At 37.1% G+C, this 18,533-nt stretch overlaps 1 protein-coding gene across 1 annotated transcript in view; it reads right to left on the reverse strand.

Moving 5' to 3' along the window:
* Positions 1-18,533, reverse strand: part of PCLO (piccolo presynaptic cytomatrix protein) — a 379,448-nt gene that overhangs the window by 360,659 nt on the left and 256 nt on the right. The window contains exons 2-3 of the mRNA XM_010848195.1: positions 18,341-18,533; positions 10,593-12,126 (exon numbers count right to left, since the gene is read on the reverse strand). Of these exons, the coding sequence (XP_010846497.1) occupies positions 10,593-12,126; positions 18,341-18,533 (1,727 nt within the window). The remainder of the gene's footprint in view (positions 1-10,592; positions 12,127-18,340) is intronic.

The raw sequence follows: 18,533 nt of genomic DNA on the forward strand, positions 1-18,533 counted from the left end.
CAGATGCCATGATCTTCGTTTTCTGAATGTTGAGCTTTAAGTCAACTTTTTCACTCTTCTCTTTCACTTTCATCAAGAGGCTTTTTAGTTCCTCTTCACTTTCTGCCAAAAGGGTGGTGGTCACCTGCATATCTGAGGTTACTGATATTTCTCCCGGCAATCTTGATTCCAGCTTGTGTTTCTTCCAGTCCAGCGTTTCTCATGATGTACTCTGCATAGAAGTTAAATAAGCAGGGTGACAATATACAGCCTTGATGTTCTGCTTTCCCTTTTTGGAACCAATCTATTGTCCCATGTCCAGTTCTAACTGTTGCTTCCTGACCTGCATATAGGTTTCTCAAGAGGCAGGTCAGGTGGTCTGGTATTCCCATCTCTTTCAGAATTGTCCACAGTTTATTGTGATACACACAGTCAAAGGCTTTGGCATAGTCAAGAAAGCAGAAATAGATGTTTTTCTGGAACTCTCTTGGTTTTTCGATGATCCAGCGGATATTGGCAATTTGATCTATGGTTTCTCTGCCTTTTCTAAAACCAGCTTTTAGAAAACAAACATCTGGAAGTTCACCGTTCACATATAGCTGAAGCCTGGCTTGGAGAATTTTGAGCATTACTTTACTAGCATGTGAGATGAGGGCAACTATGCAGTAGTTTGAGCATTCTTTGGCATTGCCTTTCTTTGGGACTGGAATGAAAACTGACCTTTTCTAGTCCTGTAGCCACTGCTGAGTTTTCCAATCAAGGCAAATTGCAAGTGGTCAAACAGGAGATAGCAAGAGTGAACATCGACATTCTAGGAATCAACGAACTAAAATGGACTGGAATGGGTGAATTTAACTCAGAGGACCATTATATCTACTACTGTGGGCAGGAATCCCTCAGAAGAAATGGAGTAGCCATCATGGTCAAGAAAAGAGTCCAAAATCCAGTACTTGGATGCAATCTCAAAAACAACAGAATGATCTCTGTTCGTTTCCAAGGCAAACCATTCAATATCACAGTAATCCAAGTCTATGCCCCAACCAGTAATGCTGAAGAAGCTGAGGTTGAATGGTTCTATAAAGACCTACAAGACCTTTTAGAACTAACACCCAAAAAAGATGTCCTTTTCACTATAGGGGACTGGAATGCAAAAGTAGGAAGTCAAGACACACCTGGAGTAACAGGCAAATTTGGCCTTGGAGTACAGAATGAAGCAAGGTAAAGGCTAATAGAGTTTTGCCAAGAAAATGCACTGGTGATAGCAAACACCCTCTTCCAACAACACAAGAGAAGACTCTACACATGGACATCACCAGATGGTCAATACCGAAATCAGATTGATTATATTCTTTGCAGCCAGAGATGGAGAAGCTCTATACAGTCAGCAAAAACAAGACTGGGAGCTGACTGTGGCTCAGATCATGAACTCCTTATTGACAAATGCAGACTTAAATTGAAGAAAGTAAGGAAAACCACTATACCATTCAGGTATGACCTCAATCAAATCCCTTATGATTATACAGTGGAAGTGGAAATAGATTTAACGGACTAGATCTGATACACAGAGTGCCTGATGAACTATGGATGGAGGTTCGTGACATGGTACAGGAGACAGGGATCAAGACCATCCCCATAGAAAAGAAATGCAAAAAAGCAAAATAGCTGTCTGGGAAGGCCTTACAAATAGCTGTGAAAAGAAGAGAAGCAAAAAGCAAAGGAGAAAAGGAAAGATATTCCCATTTGAATGCAGAGTTCCAAAATAGCAAGAAGAGAGAAGAAAGCCTTCCTCAGTTATCAGTGCAAAGAAATAGAGGAAAACAATAGAATGGGAAAGACTAGAGATCTCTTCAAGAAAATGACAGATACCAAGGGAACATTTCATGCAAAGATGGGCTCAATAAAGGACAGAAATGGTATGGACCTAACAGAAGCAGAAGATATTAAGAAGAGGTGGCAAGAATACATAGAAGAACTGAACAAAAAAAGATCTTCACGAGCCAGATAATCATGATGGTGTTATCACTCACCTAGAGCCGGACATCCTGGAACGTGAAGTCAAGTGGGCCTTAGAAAGCATCACTACGAACAAAGCTAGTGGAGGTGATGAAATTCCAGTTGAGCTATTTAAATTCCTGAAAGATGATGCTGTGAAAATGCTGCACTCAATATGCCAGCAAATTTGGAAAACTCAGCAGTGGCCACAGGACTTTAAAAGTTCAGTGTTCATTCCAATCCCAAAGAAAGGCAATGCCAAAGAATGCTCAAACTACTGCACAATTGTACTCATCTCACACGCTAGTAAAGTAATGCTCAAAATCCTCCAAGCCAGGCTTCAGCAATATATGAACCATGAACTTCCAGATGTTCAAGCTGGTTTTAGAAAAGGCAGAGAAACCAGAGATCAAGTTGCCAACATCCGCTGGATCATCAAAAAACCAAGAGAGTTCCAGAAAAACATCTATTTCTGCTTTCTTGACTATGCCAAAGCCTTTGACTGTGTGGATCACAATAAACAGTGGACAATTCTGAAAGAGATGGGAATACCAGACCACCTGACCTGCCTCTTGAGAAACCTATATGCAGGTCAGGAAGCAGCAGTTAGAACTGGACATGGAACAACAGACTCGTTCCAAAAAGGGAAAGCAGAACATCAAGGCTGTATATTGTCACCCTGCTTATTTAACTTCTATGCAGAGTACATCATGAGAAACGCGGAGCTGGAAGAAGCACAAGCTTGCCGGGAGAAATATCAATAACCTCAGAAATGCAGATGACACCACCCTTATGGCAGAAAGTGAAGAGGAACTAAAAAGCCTCTTGATGAAAGTGAAGGAGGAGAGTGAAAATGTTGGCTTAATGTTCAACATTCAGAAAATGAAGATCATGGCATCTGGTCCCATCACTTCATGGGAAATAGAAGGGGAAACAGTGGAAACAGTGTCAGACTTTATTTTGGGGGGCTCCAGAATCACTGCAGATGGTGATTGCAGCCATGAAATTAAAAGTCCCTTACTCCTTGGAAGGAAAGTTATAACCAACCTAGATAGCATATTTAAAAGCAGAGACATTACTTTGCCAACAAAATTCCATCTAGTCAAGGCTATGGTTTTTCCAGTGGTCATGTATGGATGTGAGAATTGGACTGTGAAGAAAGCTGAGTGCTGAAGAATTGATGCTTCTGAAGTGCGGTGTTGGAGAAGACTCTTGAGAGTCCCTTGGGCTGCAAGGAGATCCAGCCAGTCCATCCTAAAGGAGATCAGTCCTGGGTGTTCATTGGAAGGACTGATGTTGAAGCTGAAACTCCAGTACTGTGGCCACCTCATGCAAAGAGTTGACTCATTGGAAAAGACCCTGATGCTGGGGCGGGAGGGGGGGGGGATTGGGGGCAGGAAGAGAAGGGAACAACAGAGGATGAGGTGGCTGGATGACAACACCGACATGATGGACATGAGTTTGGGTAAACTCCGGGAGTTGCTGGTGCACAGGGAGGCCCGGCATGCTGCTCTTCATGGGGTTGCAAAAAGTCGGACATGACTGAGCGTCTGAACTGAACTGAACTGAATAGATTTTTTACGTCTTTCCTTCAATACAGCACTTTTGAAATGTGTGAAGGGTCCATTTTTATCTAAGCTAATTAAGATATGGTAACAGGGGAGAGACAGTGTTTTGTATGTGTGATTTCTCAAGGGATATGAACAATGAGCAAGTTATCCCATCACTGTATTAAGTTTACTGATCCAGTAAATGATTCCGTTAGTTGTGGGTATCTACTTTCATGGCAGAACACCTGTTCTTACTAAGCTATACAGACCATCATACTAGTTGTGATATTTAGCAATTGGCTTAGTATATATAAAAGCTGGACATGCAGAAGGACACCTGAAACATCTCGTAATTTAAAAGCTCCAAGTGAAAAAAAGGCTTTGGTGCTAAAGATTAAACTTACAGGTAGAGCATGAGGAATACATATTTATTTTACATGAGGAACACTGAAGTCATGAGGAAAATGCTGTACACTGGACCTCGCGGAAAATGCGAGCTAAACAAACATGGCATTTGTGAACATATTTAAGTAATACAGATTTTTAAATTATTATTTCTATTCCTCTAAATTCATGAGAAAACTACTTTAGATAGAGAAATTAAGGTTGTTATAGTTAGGGTATTTTTGTATTACATACTATGAAAGGTACCATAAGCATTACTAGAGAGTAGCAAAAAAAAAAAAATATATTCTTTATCTTCTATTAAATAAAAATTTTATGCTTAGCATCAAGGGACTTGTACTTATCTTTATTGGGTTCATATAAGAATGGTACCAGTTTTTGCTTGTCATGGCTGTGACAAGCAAAGAACAAATGAAAAAAACGGACCAAATTTGGCATGACAGGCATAAAGCATTTCAAATCATCACTGTTATTTAGAACTAAAAATTCTTGTCATTTCACCAAGTAGATGCCAAGGCTAAAGATGTGAAAATTGAGAATCTAATTTACCCTTTCCTTCACCTTATATAAACTGTTTAACCAATCATGTGATAAATGAGAAAATTTTAAATTACTGAAGTGTTAATTATAAGATGGATTTATAAGGCTAAAAAATAACACAAAAAGATATGACATTAAAAGTAAAAGCCTGTCTCTAGGTCACCAAGTCTTACTCTTCAGAATTGATCAGTGTCAACTTTTGCTTTGACGTTTTCTTGTAGCTGCCATTATAGTATCAAATAATAAGTTGTGGTTTATAAATTTAAGATGTATATTGTCTCCTTTAAAAGCTACATTTTTTCAAAAAACAATCTTATTTATTACCACCTATTTTAGAACTGTCTTTAGCAATGACAGGGCTTCCCTGATAGCTCAGTTGGTAAAGAATCTGCCAGCAAAGCAGGAGACACTGGTTCGATTCCTGGGTTGGGAATATCCCCTGGAGAAGGGGAAGGCTACCCACTCCAGTATTCTGGCCTGGAGAATTCCATGGACTGTATAGTGCTTGGGGTTGCAAAGAGTCAGACACAGCTAAGTGACTTTCACTTCACTAAGCAAAGTCAAAAAAAATATAACTGATATATTAATTAAATATTTTAACACACAGTTAAATAATGCATTTTACTTTGATTTGAATACCATCTAATATCATCTCACATTCCACTACTATTATACAATTACATTTTCGAAAAAATGATAAGGTCTAGTTTTCTTCATTCCTGGGGTCAGCTACTCCACCCCACTCCCTTCATTTTCCATTTTAATAGAAGAACTCCAGGGACTGTGATATATGCATATGTGCACCTGTGTACACGTGTGTGGTGTCTGACTCTTGAGATCCCACTGACTGGATCCCGCCAGGCTCCTCTGTCTATGGGATTCTCCAGGCAAGAACACTGGAGTGAATTGCCATTTCCTTCTCCAGGGTATCTTCCCGACCCAGGAATCGAACCCGGGTCTCCTGTATTGGAGACAGATGATTTACCAACTGAGCTATGAGGGAAGTATGCATATACTTATATGGACTGCTAATGATTTTTATGGACTCTTAAATATGAAAAAATTCTTAAGCTGCTCGCATACCCCCTCTCGATTGCTTACTTAGAGAATTCATCATATCACAATCTCTAGAAATGTAAAGAAATTGTTCCCTCTCTGCTGTCTTCTGTGTTGATAATGACTATTATACTGATGCCTGATTTTTCATCTTTTTGCAGATGATATTTTTTTTCTCTGTAGAAGTCTTTCAAATGTTCTCCTTATCCTTGGAAATCACATCATTTCACCAGGATATATTTATCAGGCATTTTGTTAATCATGCTTGACTACTGGTGGATCAAAATCTGAAGACTTCCTTTTTTCTAGAGCCTTGATTCTTTCTTTCTGAAACTCTTAGATATAATTTCTTAGAAATAATAAGCTGGAACTCTTAGAAATAATAAGCTCTTAGATATAATTTCCATAATTTTTAAATATTTCTCTTAGAGCCCCAGAGCTCTCAGAGTCCCAAGGGAACCTCAGAATTTCAGATAACCACCTCCTCAAAATGTCTACAATTTCATGGGAAGGTGCTTAGAAAGAGCTCTCTGTACTGGAGATAAAATGCTTACTCTCAGCCTCCACAACCCACAGGGAAGAGTAAAGAGGGGGATCTCAGAACTCTAAACATTTCTGGGTACATTCCCACCCTTTCCTTATTTAGCCCCTTTCAAACCCTCAGCCTCAGTTAGAACTATACACATAAATTAGACCTTTAGTTACCATTAAAAATTCCAGATTCCTGAGTCATCCATCAACTCCCACATGCTAATCCCCGAATGACAGGGAATGAAGGGACCTTACCAATATATCATCAATCCCTTCCCTTGGTTTGTGCTATAACCTTCTGCTACTTCATTTTTCTCCGTAACACTTATTACCATCCATCCCTCTATTCGTTCTATTTGCCACTCTGACCAATATACACTTTTTGGCTATTTTGTTCACTCTTACATCTAGGACAGTCCAGAAAGTGCCTGAAACATAGTAGGTCCTCAATTAAGCAGCTAGATAATTTGATGGGAAAATTCTGGGTCTCTCTTTTCCAAAACATCAACTGGGTCCATTTTTATCTTCAAGTCAGCACAGTGAAATTGGAGTATGCTAATTATTGATGGAATATGAATCATACAAATTTTACAAGTTCTTTTTATTTTCTGAGTAGATGCTCTCCTTTGAGGTCAGGTGTTTTGTTTTTCAGTAGTTCCTCTATATCCTTCATGTGGTGGTATTGCTAAAATGTCAAGCGAGTCTCTCCAAACCACTCATTTACAATGAACGTCTCCATCATTCAAAATGGGTAATCAGCAGAGTTTTTTTCTGTATTTATTTCTGTTCTGCTTCTCCATTGAATATGAGAAAATAGGATGGCAGAGGGTCAGTGTCCAAATTAAGGACAGCTTTACTAGGAGAGTAATAGATTTCGTGCATTTGACTCCTGGTTGAGAAATGTTTTATTTGTTTTCTCCTTTATATCACTCTGTGGTAGGAGAGGAGTGCTACCTCTTTTCATTTCCTTTTGAAAATCAAAGTTAAAATGAAATGTTTTAACACTCTAGATCAAATGGCTCCTGATTGCTATCACAGAATCCAACAATTTATAATATTGTATCTGTAGAAAATAATTTGAGGGTAAACTTTCAAAATCAACTCTGTTTAAAATATCAGATTATCCATGGCAGATAATATTACAACTTCAAAAGAACTTCATATATTGAAAAATACCTTCTCATACAAATGTTCAGTTAATCCTAACAATTCACTGTGTTCAGCAGAGAACATATTGTTTCTATTGTTCATCTGGTGTTACTGATAGACAAAGTGTAAATGATTTGCCCACACTCATCTCATTAATAATGGGGATACTTTCTTTTTTTAAGCCACTGAGATCTTCTACCTGCCCCCACATTCCAAGCTTCTGTCAAATATGTCCAAGTTATCATTCTTCACATTCCCAGGTCAAATACTTGTATTTCCATGAAGAAAGTTATGATACTGTTACAGATAGTCACGGATACTTCATGTGATATCATAGCCCTTTCTTTCTTCTTACCATGAGTAAATGGATTTGGAATCAGAAGATTTAGTTTGGGTCCTAGTTATTTACTATCAGGTTGATCCTAACAAGTAAAGCAACCATAATAACCACTTGAAAACCAATTTTTTCTATAATTAAGAAAATATAACAGAGAAAACAGACTATATAACCACAGAATTACTTGGAAATTTAATTTTGATAAAATAAATAGGAAAGAACTATGTGAACTGTAAAGCCCTACAGTAAGTTTTCTTATATATTTGTTTTTCCCCTTTCTTATCTACAAATTTTATTTCCTCTATTTTCTGATTGAAGGAAAACACCATATCTAATGAATACTTGATTCTATCAAAGTACATGTCAGTGTTTCACAACTAGGCATTTGACACACATTTGTAAAATTAATGAAGGATTTGAAATATGACTACATTAATTAAGGTAAGTTTCAAAAAGCAGAATGTTCACTGCTACTGATGTGGAATGCCAAAATCTGAATTCAACTTCTCTCCAATCTCATTGCTCATTTCCTCCCCATCACTTCAGCCAACCTAGAGCTATGCCAATTTTGTAAATACACTTTGCATTATTCTGGCTCTAGGTCTTAGACCAAATCATTACTCCCTTTCACATCCTTTACCTGTTGAAGTAATATCCATTGTTACATACCTAGCACAAATGCCATTTTCTACACACATCTCTCCTTAATCTCACCCACTGGAATGGGTGACTTCCTACCCTAATGACACTTCCTGCCCTATAGGCCATAATGTTTGCTCATGTGTTTCACAGCTTTTATTTGACCACATGTTATATTTCCTTGTACATGTATTATCTAAGCTAGTATACCGGAATCATGTAGAGATCAATATTATGTTTTACTTATCTTTATATCCTACCACACATATAGTAAAATACCTTCCACTTGGTAGGTACTCAAATAATGTATTTAGCTTGAAGGTCCAAGTACATGTTTCTGTCTTACAAACTGTCACAAAGTCATGACTAACATTTTATAAAATGACCAACTACTGTTTGAAGTCACTATTACTACACATTCCTAAGAAGATGGTATACTATGGGCAGAAACACATCTTCATCAAAATGTATAAATACACACACACACACATATACAATGGAATACTACTCAGCTAGAAGAAAGAATGAAATTTTGCCATTTGCAACCATCTGGATGGACTTGGAGAACATTAAGTGAAATAAGTCTGATAGAGAAAGATGAATACTGTATGATATCACTTATATACAGAATCTAAGAAATACAACTAGTGACTATAACAAAAAAGAAGCAGACACACAGATATAGAGAACAAACCAGTGGTTGCTAGTGGGCAGAAGAAAAGGGGGAGAGGAAGCTTGGGGGTAAAGGATTAAGAAGTATAAAACTATTATACATGAAGTCAGCCATATGAATATATTGTACACCATGGAGAATACAGCAAACACTTTATAATTATAAATGGAATATAACCTTTAAACTTGTAAACCGATATGCTGTACACCTGTAACAATTTTATACATCAACTATACTTTAATAAAATTTTTTAAAAAACAAGAAAAGAATGCAGAAAAGTTTAAGATATGAAAAAAAGCTACAAATATATAAACAAACTATTTATAATCTGATCTCCTCCACAACATAAATGTTCTTGTTAATTCCAATTTTACCATTAAAGAATCCCTTACCTAAAATGGTAGAGTACTCAATATGACTTCTGGTAAAAAGAATACTTTGGCAAAAAATCACAGGTTGACATACTTTAAATGGACATCATTATCATCTTTCATCACAGTAAGTATCCAAATGAACTTAACAGTTACCAATAATCGTCATTGTTGTTTTTAGCAGAAAAGGGATTTCAGTTAGAATGACAGTACGTGAGTCTCCACTCTTGGAGATATTTAAATCACACAATCCTTCAATGACTGCTGCCTCCATTCCTTCTTGGGCTGTTCACAGACACCACGCACACACAGCCCACTAACAGCTGTTCTCCAGATGGACGAAATGGTTTCTGTGCTTTCTTATCGGGGAGGGACTACTGCATTTCTTTTAAAAACATCTTCCTTTGGATCCTAACCCCTCTTATTCTCACTTAGTTTGTATTATATCATCTTCACTGTATTATTTCTTAACTCCAGAGAGTTTCTAAGTTCTGCAGTTCTATGTTTTGTGTCCCTTCCCTGAAAATTCCCCCAAATCTCTACCTATTAAAATGCTACTTTATCCAGGGTCTTTAAATGCTAAGTTAACATTAACTAGCTTGCTGAGAATAACTTTTCTAACCTGAATCAGATTGAACAATCTTAAACTCATTTGTGTCACAACTGGCCCGTTCATGACTCAGTCTGCCAGGAATGTTTACCCAATGACCTAGAATTACAAACTGTGATCTTTCTATGTAAACAATCAGTGTTGAACCTGCTCTAATGACTTCATTTTATGATGTGATTTATACTTTTATGAATGATTCTAACTAAAGAGGAAAGCATCCTCTCATAGATTATGGCAAAAATCACTGGCAGGGGATGTGTAGTTTGAAAAAATGTATTGTTTTATATTAAAATTGTATTTACAATCTAAAAACCTTGTCTGCTTTTTCCCCAAGCATAAACAGGATCCCATATAAAAATATCATATCAAGAGTATTACATGGTAGGTAGGTAGGAGCATGAATTTAAAAGTTAATGTAGTATATTAATGTAATATAATAATAGTGTGGACTTTACACCCAGAATGCAATGAGTAAATGCTCTGCATTTTTCAATCAATTCATACTTCCTTTATGTGTCAAATTTATCAGAAATTATAGTAATGTTTTAGAGAAATATTATTACTGAAGGAAACGTTGAAAAAACTCTAATTTACATTTGGCAGAGAAGAAAAAGAGGAACGTAGGAAAGGAGGAGGAAAAGAAGAAAAGAACCATAGAAAAAGAATGCCATCCTATCATATCAGTGACAAACTAACCACTGTTTGTGGAAGACGGTGACACGTTTTAAGAGCATGAACATTATGAAAAAACTGAACTTACCTCAGTTAAATGAGGATTGGGATTAAAACCACAGAGGCTACAAACAGTGGTCTGACACTCAGTGCACGTGTTAAAATTGGCCTTTTCTGGAACATGCAACAGAAGTTCAGTGGTATTGCAAAGAGGGCAGATGGTTTTAGGGAGGCCGTGTACTGGAGTCTGTGCTGCAGATGCAAACGTTGGTGGCTGCAGAGGTTTCCCAGCTCCTGTTTGGCTAACTGGTTTTGTAGATTGCTGAGCTGAGGGCTTTGCAGGTCCTGGCTGTTGAGGAGGGGGCTTCGTTGGGCCTGGCAGTTGAGGAGGGGGCTTCGCTGGACCAGGCTGTTGAGGAGGGGGCTTCGTTGGGCCTGGCTGTTGAGGAGGGGGCTTTGCTGGACCTGGAGGTTGAGGAGGGGGTTTCGTCGGGCCTGGCTGTTGAGGAGGGGGCTTCGCTGGACCAGGCTGTTGAGGAGGGGGCTTCACTGGACCAGGCTGTTGAGGAGAGGGCTTCGCTGGGCCCAGCTGTTGAGGAGGGGGCTTCGCTGGACCAGGCTGTTGAGGAGGGGGCTTCACTGGGCCCGGCTGTTGAGGAGGGGGTTTCGTTGGGCCAGGCTGTTGAGGTGGCGTCTTGCCTAAGCCGGACAACTGGGCCTGAGGCTTTGTTGTCCCAACCTGCTGAGCTGGAGCCTTTGCTGGCCCAGGCGGCTGAGCTGGAGACTGTGGCCCGGGTTGGTGAACCAGGGATTTTGCTGCCCCTGGAGCTTGGGCCAGGGGCTTTGCTGTTCCCAGTTGTTGAGCTAGGGGCTTTGCAGGCCCAGGCTGTGGTATGGTACGTTTTTCAGGTCCAGGCTGCTGGGCTGGAGATTTTCCAGGACTTCCTTGCTGAATAGGTGGCTTGGAGGGGCTCTGCAGTGAGGGTTTAGCTGACTCACCCCTTCCTGGGTCTGTCTGTTTAGTCTGAGGCCTAGATACATCTCTCTGAAGTGGCAATTTTGCCTGGTCTGTCTGAGGAGCCTGGGGGAAGCCCTGAGCTGGCTTTCCTGTTTCTGGAGGTTGTGATTTACTTTTTTCTGGTGGCTGAGAGGATCCGGATTTTGGAGAACCTTCCTGCTGAAGCGGAGCCCTCACAGGTCCTGGCTGCTTAGGAACTGTTTTGGGAGACTGTTGTTGTGATGGAGCCTTTGTGACTCCCTCGGGTTTTCCTTGTTCCTTCTGAGCTATTTTTTGTTTCTTGGAGGCTTCCTCCTGGGAGGCATCAGGGTCTGATATCAAATCAAAAGGATTGAATTTATTTACAACAGAGGAGACAGCACTTAAAGGGTTAACCTCTGAGAGGAAGCCAGGCATCACACTAGACTTGTGCTCATCCTTAAAATCAGTTCTGGATTTCGATTCTTTCAAGCTAATAGTGGAAGGACTTCTTCCAGGCAATTTCTGCTCTGACCTCAGAGTGTCTGTAGTTCTACTCTTACTGAGACCAGGCTGAATTGGACGCCCAGGGTCTGGTGGTTTTCCTGGTTGCTTTGGAGGTTGACTACTATCCAACTCTTGTTTCCTAGAAGAATAAAACAAACAGAAGTAAAAATAATGGAAATTATACCAACTCAAAATTACATGAAAAAGCTGTTACTTTCTTACATCTTCAAAATTTTGATCATATAAATATAACTAAAATCCATTTTTACATCATCCTGTAAGTAACATAAGATTTTTAATGTCTGTTATTTTCTTTACATGGGTTCAGATTTTCAACATGGAGGTGAAGAGAAGGGGGAAAGATCCAATACTTGCTACTATAAGTGATGAACTATTAAAATATCTAGTTAGAAACTACTTATAACAAAAAACAATTCACATTTACACTTAATAGTTAAGAATAGAATCTGGCCATACTTAAAGTCTGTTCAAATATATTAACTCACAAAACAATGCAAAGACATATTCCAGTACATTCACACATTCATGTTCACAGGACATATCCTTTTTAAGCAAAGGTTATGGTCAAAAAATGTTAGTCTCCCAAACACTAGCATACCAAGAAGTGAAAATATTTATTTTTAAAACAACTGTTTTCTAATATTAGAATTTACATTAGCTACATAAGACACAATGTGACCTCAAATGATCCGGTAAAGGAGGTTTTTAGGTGTTTCTGGAAACTTGATCATCTACTCAATTTTACCCTATTTTGTCAAAAATGTAATATCCATCAAATATTATCATACTAAATTTGGAGAATAAGAATTGCTACTTTAATTATAAAAATTTGAGAAACCTTTCTTTCTTGTGAAAAAATAGTGTTATATCACTCAATTATTTTTCCAATTGCATTCTTAATCTGAGGTCCCTTAATGTAACAATAAGATGTTTAAAGCATCCTGAGATACAGCTTGATATACAAAGAGCAACAAGATGGTTGTCATCCCACTTTTGAAAAGTACTGTTACTTTACTCAGAGGAAGAAAAGAAATAAAGATCTCTTACTTAATGTCTTCTATAACATTTACTATTACCACTATTAGCTATTATTATTGACAATGACTTAAAAACTAAAAAGTAATTTGCAAAAATTCTTTTAACTCATAGACAAATATACAAGATGTTTTTTTAAAAAAAAATTGGAAACATCAATTCTAAATGATGGTTAAATAATTAAAATACTTGTTTCTCATATATACTTTTATCAAGTATATTAGTCTCCAAATAAGCTATTTACTGATAAAGTTTCAAGTAATAAGAACAAGCTGCATCAGAATTATGGGATAAATCAAACTGTATTTTGATATATGTAAATTTCTAACTTTCAAAAAGATTTCTTTTTAATTAAAAGAAAAGGAGATTAAACAGTGATTCAGTAGCACTTAAAATATCAGATGATCACAACATTGTATAGGTTTTAACTTGTTTTGTCAAAAATTTACCTGCCAATAGACCAGACTATAACTTTTTCTTTTCAGGTCATCTGGTACTTAATATGAATTACATTTTTTAATTTCACCCAATGGCACAGAAATCTGAGGATAGATCAAGATGTAAGACATACAACTGAGATCTGCCTCCTGTTAGCTACAACCAGGATGTAGAGAATAACATTCATTTGGTAGTGATTTATATGAACATCGTTGACTGATCATGACTTGACTTCAAGAACAAAGGATTTGACACCAAGTAGTCTGTAGCAACTAACCATGTCCCTCCCTCACCTTTCTTATAAAAGGGCTTTGTGGAAAGTTTTTAGTAACTTTGGGGTCCTTAAGGCATGAGCCACCCATCTCTTTGCATGACCCTGTAATAAAAATTTCTCTGTTCAAAAAAAAAAAAAAAAACATGTAAGGCACAGTAGGAAGCAACACAGACATATTACTTCTAGATAGCAATGAGTCAGAAGAAAATAAACTATAAATGGCAATGTATGCCACAAAGTTATTTTCTAGTAAAAGATTAATAAACAGAAGGCTTAGTTCTGGAAATTTCCTCCAGGTAAAAAAAGTTATAAAAACTTGTCTCTGAAGCCTGTACTTAAAAAAGGAACTAAAATTATCCATTTGCTCCATTCCATACAAAGACAGAGTGTTAACTGCTCAGTCATGTCCAACTCTTTGTGACCCCATGGACTGTAGCCTGCCAGGCTCCTCTGTCCATGGAATTCTCCAGACAAGAATAGTGGAGTGGGTTTGGCTGAAGAGCCACGGTAAACAATCCAAAATCGATTATATTTTAAAAGTTCCACTGTTTATGTTTTCACATTATTCTAGAAATGTTACTTTTTCAATTAATAAAGTTTACCACTCCCTTGTGGGGCACAAACTTAAGAGATTATCCTATAAAGAATTATTTAGGCATTTTATTGAAGAAATCCATAGCTAAACAGAGTACTTAAAAATCTATTCTTAACTACACTATGCAGAGTGGGTTGCCATTTCCTACTCCAGGGGATCTTCCCAACCCAGGGATCAAACCCAGGTTTCTCGAATTATAGGCAGACGTTTTACCATCTGAGCCACCAGGGAAGCCCTGAAAATACTATTAAACATAATCATTTTTTCTGTGATATTGCTTCACTTAATTCATTTATATAAAACAAAATATAAATGTTGTTGAGTACCAAATATCTGTGATAACAATAAACACCAAAAGTTAAAGCAAGCTGCCTGCATTAAAAGTTATAACTGCATGTGTGTCTTATAAATATTAAGTAGTATTATGTTATAGAAGCCCCCTGTAAGAGAATATCTATACAGGTAGGCAAACTAAATTTAGTTTTAGTTGCTATAATAATATAAATAAATATAAAATATGGATGTCTGGAAGTGAGAAACAGATAATCATTAAGAGAAGATATAGGCTTAATACTGAACAACAACAAAAAGATGCCTTAGCTAACTATGGTCTTTTGATGATTTTTTGTTGGGTATAATAGTTGTGTTAAAAACAAGAATGATTAAAATGTAATCTGTTTCTTGTGTACTAGATCATGAGCTCCAAGGGAGAGAAAGTGTTTTACTCATCTTTGCATCACTAGAACCAAAGCTCGTAACTAGTCGATGAGTATTAATGTTTGATGAATCAATGAATGAATAATAGCAAAAGAACAAATGAATGAACATATCAGGTTTTTGTTTCCCTGTTGATTACTGTTTATTGAATCCTTTTCACTTTAACTTTTTCTACTGGTCTTCTGAGATATAAATGGAAATATTTCGTTTTCATTTTAGTTTGCTGCTCTAGGAAGACAAACAGTTGTGGAGGTGTCTACCCAGTAGCGGAGGCCTCAAGGAATGCTAAGGAAAATAATCAATTCAGTCAGAATTGACACTATTCCACTAATCAGAAGTATTTTTCAGGAAAGTTCCTCTATATGTTACATCTGTAGGTATAAATAGAATGAGTATAAGAAGTCATAAAACTGCATTTCCCTGGATCAACAATGAATAAAAAATCCAGGACTATTTCATTTGTAAGCTCTAACTTCTAGCTTTTAACTTTTCAAATTTTATACAACCTCTCTTTTTCATTTCACTATTGGCATCCTCATATTCAAATTTTTCTTTCACATATTAACAGAAAAAAATGTTTCAGCTACAAATGAGAAAAAAAATGCATTAGAGAGTCAGACTATAAAAGCAGTTGGAATACTAAAAGATTTTTAAATATAACACAAAAAGCAATGACACTTGACAGTGTTGAGTCATAAAACTTTATAATAATGGCAATATAAGCAACTTTAGAAATCTCTATTCATTTTTACATTGTAGAGGGTAGTAGGATTTAAGAGGCAAAGATATTAATTCAAGGTTATAAAACTAGTTAGTCATAAAAATCTGGAGTCCTAAGTCCCGGTGGGGAGGATGGGGGACAGGATTTCCAGTACGCTGCACTGACTTCTCTGTATGTAAAAGAATATAGATATAGATATATCAAAATAACTCATAACAATGAATAGTTTAACCAACAACTTGTCTGCAGCCATCACTGCCAGTGCCATTCACTGCTGATAGCAATATACTACTTTTTATATGTATAAGGTTACTTCAAATTAAAATCCAAGCAGAAATGGTCCTGTCAATGTTTAATTGATACTTACAATGGCTCTACAAGATAGATAAGTATTATTGTCTTATTTAGAGGCAAGGAAACATAGGCATATATGACTGTGAATCATATATAATTTGCTATGAGTCAGTTAAAAATAATCAGATAAGGTCTTTGGGCTGTGAACCCTTATTTATTAAAAAAAAAAAAAAGTAAAACCCCACCATGTCTAATTCACATCATGTAACCTTCTAAAATGTGAAATGATTTGGATATAACTTCTTATATAGACTTGAATTAATATGTTTCTAAAAATCTAAATCATAAGCCAAGTATTTATTTGGTTATCACACGTGGGAATAACTCTCCAAACTTATAGATTTTTATAGAAATCTTTCAGTAAAATGTAAACAGTTTGCCAAAATCATGCACGTATTGTTTATATATTTGAATGAAGCTTTTGTCAATAACTGTTTAGACTCAGAAAATCTATTGCTAAGAATTCTACAGTAACAAAACTATCAGTAGAGAGCTTTAAAATTATGTTACCTGATACAAATAATGCATAAAACACTATACTTTCATAGGCTGAAGTATTATTTTTTAGCCACCCTTTAAATAGAAGTAAGGAATTTAGAAATCAAAGTTCTCACTTTTCCTGGTATCTGTAACCAGCATGCTAAACCTGTTGCTTGTAGCTCTTAGGAAAAATTGCAGCAGAGCTGGCATACATTTTTTAAAAGGTTAATAAAAGTACTGTACCTCATTATTAACCTAAAAAAAATCTACTATATGAACATTCAAATTTTTTTCTAAGTCAGGTTTTAATTAGTAGAAAAAAACAGTACATATCATAAACTGTATTCTTAAGGGAATGTATAAGAAAGACTTAATGCCAAAGGAATAGCCCAGTATATCACTAATTTTAAAAACACAGAAAAAAATTTCAATATGAAAAAGCCAGTTTTTACCAGTAGTGTTGGGTTTCCCTTCAATAAAATGGGTTTTTAGCTGATACAATTTATGCATTTAAGATTTTATGTGAAAAATAATGTCATCCTCCATAAAACATTTTACAGTTATCCTGTATTAGTTACTTGACAAAATTATATGCATATACTTATAGCTCCTAAGTTAAAGTGCATTTATTTTATGAAGTAGGGGATAAAAGCCTACACCTACATCAAGATTTTTCATATTTCCAGTATCTTTAATGAAAATTGTTAGGTTACCATAAAGCAGGAGTGGTTTCAGGACCATGGTCAGAGAACTGTTCTGTAGGGAAGGGTGGGAAGTTAAAGGGTTTGTTTACAGAATAAAGGCAGGGCAGGCACAGTGATTACACCCTCTAAGTACTCTAATTAGAAAACAACCAGTTCATTGGGATGTAGGAAAATAGCGAGCTAGAGGGGGAAATGCATACATTAATATTACAAATCAGCTCTTAATTTCCTATGCAAGATGTTATTTGCTCTGTTTAAAAGTATGTACTGGAAACTAATTTTAAGATAACACAAATTCACACATTCTTCCATAAACTGTAAGATCCTTTTCAACATAAAACAGCAGTGGTTTAGAAAATAGTATATGCTAATTCATAAATACATGTACAGCACCTGCACTGCTGTGACCAAATCATCTGTTTAACGCCACAACATAATTTAGGGTTTCTCATTGAATATAAAAGGTGTATTCATTCTATGCCTTCTACCTAAACAGCTCCTGTTCTCCTCTGGGGGTGGGGTGTGAAGGAAAGACAAATCACCTCTAAGGGAATTAAAGGTATCATTACAGAAATATTTAGATATTATTCAAAGAGAAAAAGACCCCAAAATGACTGAGGAGGTTTAAACAGAGACAGGTAAACACCCAGCTCTATCCATTTCCTAACACGTCCGTTCTGTATTAATGGAAGACTTCCAGATTAGTAAAACACTGGAGGGCGTCTCTCCACGCCACCCTAGAGGGAAAAGGTTCCAAAAGGCCAGAAATCACAACCTAAAATCACAGTTCCAAGAATGCAACCCTTGACTATCCCACTAGAAACTCTGTAATGCATCATTTTTATTCTACCCAACAGAATGCTTATGGTCTCTGTTTATAGCCACCCCATTAGGAAGAATAAAATGAACGGAAGCGACATATATGTACTGCTGTGATGGCACATATGGGCAGGCACATATGTGCACGAGAAGCTGTACATATATGCCCGAACATATACATCATGCTGTGCGTGCCTGTGCATGGAAGGAGGCTCCGCAGCGGCCGGGGTAACGCTTCCTTTGGGCAGCCCCTGCGCCCTTGACATGACAGCAGCGATCTGTCTCCTCTCCTCTTCGCTCAGTTGGCTCAGATCCGCTTCCATGCCGGCCGGGATCACGGTGTGCAAGGGGCTCCCCGCCCCGCCAGCCCCTCCTCCGGCTGCTGCCG

The sequence above is a fragment of the Bison bison genome, unplaced genomic scaffold (genome assembly GCF_000754665.1).
Source record: "Bison bison bison isolate TAMUID 2011002044 unplaced genomic scaffold, Bison_UMD1.0 scf7180017864260, whole genome shotgun sequence".
Lineage (NCBI taxonomy): Eukaryota > Metazoa > Chordata > Mammalia > Artiodactyla > Bovidae > Bison > Bison bison.